Source organism: Melampsora larici-populina, assembly GCF_000204055.1.
Source record: "Melampsora larici-populina 98AG31 unplaced genomic scaffold MELLAscaffold_3, whole genome shotgun sequence".
Lineage (NCBI taxonomy): Eukaryota > Fungi > Basidiomycota > Pucciniomycetes > Pucciniales > Melampsoraceae > Melampsora > Melampsora laricis-populina.
The window spans coordinates 474674-479368 of NW_006768767.1; the positions used below are offsets into that span (position 1 = coordinate 474674).

The 4695-nt window shown below is 43.0% G+C and overlaps 1 protein-coding gene across 1 annotated transcript; it reads left to right on the forward strand.

The window, feature by feature from the left end:
• Positions 1 to 1494: 1494 nt before the first annotated feature.
• On the forward strand, positions 1495 to 2161 carry MELLADRAFT_90799 (uncharacterized protein; the record flags this gene model as incomplete). Its single annotated transcript, XM_007404898.1, has 2 exons — positions 1495 to 1717; positions 1779 to 2161. 2 exons carry the CDS (start codon positions 1495 to 1497, stop codon positions 2159 to 2161), a joined length of 606 nt encoding a protein of 201 aa, XP_007404960.1.
• Positions 2162 to 4695: the final 2534 nt, after the last annotated feature.

Sequence of the window (4695 nt, forward strand, 5' to 3'; positions counted from 1 at the left end):
CATGATCAGATATTTCGGTTAATCAACATTGTACAAAGTGGAGAGAAGTAAGTGTCCATCTCCTAAATCACTCTTGATGGATCCAACCGCTGACTTTATAAATACAAGAGCCATATATCCTCATACACTTATAGAATGGATATTAGAGGCTACAGCGTATACAGATCAGGACGCCAATGGAAAGGATGGCCAGAAGGTAGCCATTTTATATGACATTGGATGTAACATCCGTAAGGGAATTGACAGGGTATGTCGTGTCTCATTGGACATCAACATATGAATATTTGAACTGATGGTTGATTTGAGCGGATAGCGTAACCTTTTTGCTGAAGAGCGTGCAAAACAACGCTTAATGTTTGCAACCAGTTTGTTTCATTCTTATGTTCATGAATGGTCATGCCAACTGGAATATAATCCTCGCCTGAATGAACTTTGGGGCCTTTCAGATGGGGAAGGTATGGAGCGTATATGGGCTGCGCTAGCAGTTCTTGTCGTAGTACTGAGATACTCAACTAAACAGCACAGGCTCACAGCCCTTCATTTCCTCTGCCTGCACCTCAATGAAAAAGGACGAGCACAGACAGGTAGTTCATGATTAAATTATAAAGCATCTAGTTCAATTGTACTGATTAAAACTCTCAGTCACAAAACAAATTACTCGACTTGATAGGACTCAGAAGGAGCTAGGCGAGGTGGAATTTCAACTCAGATCCATTCAACAAAGGCGTGGTTGGGATGTAACATATTTTAAAGTGCAGTGGGAGAGGAAGAAGCAGGTACAGCTTGCCACCACAAGCAAAAAGCGTCAGGCTTTTCTGGAAGAGCTTGGCGAGCTTCTTGACCTTGAGGAAAGGCTGGTGGAGGCACAGTGAGTTGGGATCTTGGTCCTTGTGGTTGATCACTTAATAACTGACCGCTTTCTTTTCAGAGCTAAATTCAAAGCCTTGCAGCGTAAGAAATCAAGAGGTTCACGAACCAAGAAAAAGAAAAACCAAATACTGGCACTTCCAAGTACATTGGTACTTCTGGAGGATTCTATACGCCGTGTTACAGAAAAGCTTGGCTCACCAGAATTTTGTGCGGTGACAAAACCAGGAGGTGAGTTAGTTGATAAGTATTGTATTCCATATATTACTGATCACATGTGCATATTATCCGAAAATCTAGATCTTAGGGCACAAGCGCTTGTTAAGCTTGTCATAGCCAAGACCAAGCTGTATAATGCAAAAGTGGGGGTAATGGAGCATCGTAGGCGTTCAAGTGAAAGACGAGGTAAGTGTATGTCACTCAGGCTTATCTAACTTATCATGATAACCCATGAATAATTTAATTTCAGGAACAAAAGTCCAACAATACCTTATCAAGATAAGGACAAACAAAAATGCAGATCTACGTAAAAAGGTTGCAACCTATCTACGTCATGCAAATAGCTACAATGAGGATTTTGAACCGGACCCAAAACTAGCGACCCCTACAGTTAAGGAGGTTGAGGAGATGGAATTTGGTGACCCATTTCTTGATTGTGGCAACCTTTCCCACCCTCAAGAACCTTGGGCTGTGGATGCGGATACTCAAGAAGGTATTCAAGCATACCTGATCAGGAGTCGCTGCAAAGAAGAGTTACGCAGGTTGACTAAGGAAGCAAGACAGACTGTCAAGTGGGCTCTTGAATATCAGGGACGCCTGGATAATTTGGCAAAAGATATTGAAGAAGGAAGTAAGGTCAGCTTCTCTACGTAAATAATATAAGGTTTAACTGACCAACCTCTGCAAAACAGATCTTCCTTCTTGGGCCAGGAATATGGAGATGATGCGTGCTTTGCATCATTCCCTGCTTAGGCAGGCTTGTAGACTATGGTTACATTGGAACCCTCAAATAAGGACCCTTATAGAACGAACATCTACACCTGAAGGATTTGAACAGCTTAAAGAGGATGATGAGCTGCTTTTTGCACGATGGCAAGACATGATGGCAAGTTGTATAAGAAGCTGGGAGGCGCATGTAGGTAGGACTTTGATTGCGGTGGATGAGGATGGGGCCTTGGGAGATGCAGAGGCAGTTGGTAATGAGATGGAGGTACCTGACATGGATGATGATGATGATGAGGCGGAGGAGGAGGAGGAGGAGGAGGAGGAGGAGGAGGAGGAGGAGGAGGAGTAACTTGAAGACAAAGATTTGTGATATATTTTTTTACAGCTTGGATGCCTTGTAATTCATGCCTTCCGTGCACATGTGTGACACATATGTTTCCAGGTGTGACACAGGATTGTGCCATTGTGACACATGGTTGTGGAGTTGTGACACAATCTTGTGCCACCGTGACACATACCTGTGCAGTGTGACAGATACTTGTGCAGCCGTGACACAAGATTGTATTTCCATCCTGCTGTGCAACACTTGAACCATTTAAACACATGTATGTGGCCATGTGCCACTTAGCTTTTGTATTATACAGGAGGACACATTTGTGACACACATTTGTGCAGTGTGACACACATGTGTGCGGCGTGACACACATTTGTGCAGGTGTGACACACATTTGTGCAGGTGTGACACATATTTGTGCGGTGTGACACACAATTGTGCCGGTGTGACACACATTTGTGCTGTTGTGACACACTGTATAGTGATTTCTGAATGAAATGTATATTTTCACATGTTTTTTTCTTTCTTATGTGCTACCACCAGTTGAACTTATACCGCTGTAGACACAGCTAGACAAATGGGTCTGCACATAGCTTGCCCAAAAAATCTACGTTTTCACGTAAAAATAAAGTTTTGCAGAATAAAATGAAAAATACAACATATTTGTTATCCAAAATCTGTCTGAATATTTATCCTTCCTCACCTTCTTCTCCTAGGTCAGATTGATGCTCCGGAATAGACTCAGAGGGCGAGGTAGGTGCTTCTGAGTCAGCTTTGACTACTTTTACTACTTTGTAATTCCCATCCAGTATATCTTGGGTCCACAATTTGTATGTGGCAAGTGACATCTTCTCAAAAGGTTTTTTGAGAATATCGTCAGTCATTTTGCTCTCAAGGGTCCGCTCAACTTTAAGTCTGACATCACCTGAGAAATGACGTGCAGCAATAGTCAGGTGTGAATTGGAAGTCTTTGGATGACAATCCCGCATTGTCAAGGGAGGCTTCAGATGAGCAGCTTGACGGGAGGATGGATGCAGCTTTAGTATGATGAAATGTAAGACAGATGTCAATTATGAAATACTTACTAACAAGTCCATTGAGAGTAGAAGTGAGGCGCATCTTGATGAGGTCACTAGATTGTGGGGTCTTCTTTTCGACTACTGTAGGTTTCTCAGCCTTGATTGTCTCCCGAACAAAGATTTCCAGAAGGTGTTTTTGACCCGAAATATGAAGCCAATCTTCACATGATGAGGTTTCATTCTCCCAGTGAGCCTTGTCATTGCGGGTTTGAGGGTTCCATGAGCAAGCCATGAGGTGGTACTGAACTCCGTAGCGTATGTTGATAGTTTGTAACTTGAAAAGTTTGATGTTGATGAGCAAAAAATTGAAGTTTATCATCGTAATAGGAAGACGAGGACTCACATCATTGTCAATCCGGCCAATTTCCTGGATCCCTTTGTTTTGGTTTTTAGTTGGAAGATCTGGGCCAAACTTTCCCTTTCCCAGGTCTTTAGAAACTCGGTCAAGATTGATATTTTCCTTGAAGATTGGTAAGTATTTGGTGATCTCTTCACCAGTCAATGTAGCCGAGCCTGCCTCTTCAGGAAGTGGGCGTCCACAGGCAAGGTTCCCAAGCTTATAGAACATATCTTCGTTGTAGATATCCTTGCAGTCGGAAGATAGATTAGTCCAGAAATATCCGAGGTGCTGGTTACGGTCGCCAAAACCTTCAGATTGGTTTCGGGGTGGCACTTAGGAGGCAGAATGTATTAGTTGTGTGAGGGGTGAGTTTACACAAGTAACAACTTACTTTGTGTACAAGTAGTACTCTCCAGGCTGTACTTGAGGAAGGTTTGATATATAGATCTTTTTGTACGTACACTTGCTTCATGCCTAGGAAAAAGAGATTGCATTAGTTGTATGAGAAAATGTTGTTCAAGGATACCGAACCCACAGGAACTCATTGATAGTCTTCTCACTACAGTGTGCCATCAATGCAAACAATTTCTTCATACGTCGGTACCACATTTGAATGTTTTTGAGCTCGGTTTGAAGGTTAGTTGGGATCCGATTAGAAGTTTTGCGGTCTTTGTCCGCAAGCAATTCATCGATGGCGGCTTCATCGAGATCACACTGTTCGTAGTTTTTCAGAGTGACACGGTGGGGATCAATATCAGAGGGATTCTGGGGTTTGTCGAAGCGGCTGGGTTTGATAGGTAGGTCGATTGGTTTTTTCCGACTGATTCGAGTGCGTTTGACGGGAGGGGTTTGGGGTTGATCATCCTCCTCATCGTCCTCCTTATCGAATTCATCTTTTTCTACTTCATCTTCATCTTCATCATCTTCGTCTTCATCTTCTTCATCTTCATCTTTGTCAGCATCGGAGTCATGCCTCAAAGGCCTCGAAACGGCCGAGGCTGTGGTTTTCTTTTGGGTAATCGTTTGGAAGTACGGTGTTGAGTTGGTTTGGGTTTAGGTTTGACAACAGGAGATGCTAAATGGCGTTTGCGGTACCACTTAACGGCATTTTGTAGGATGGATGGTGATGT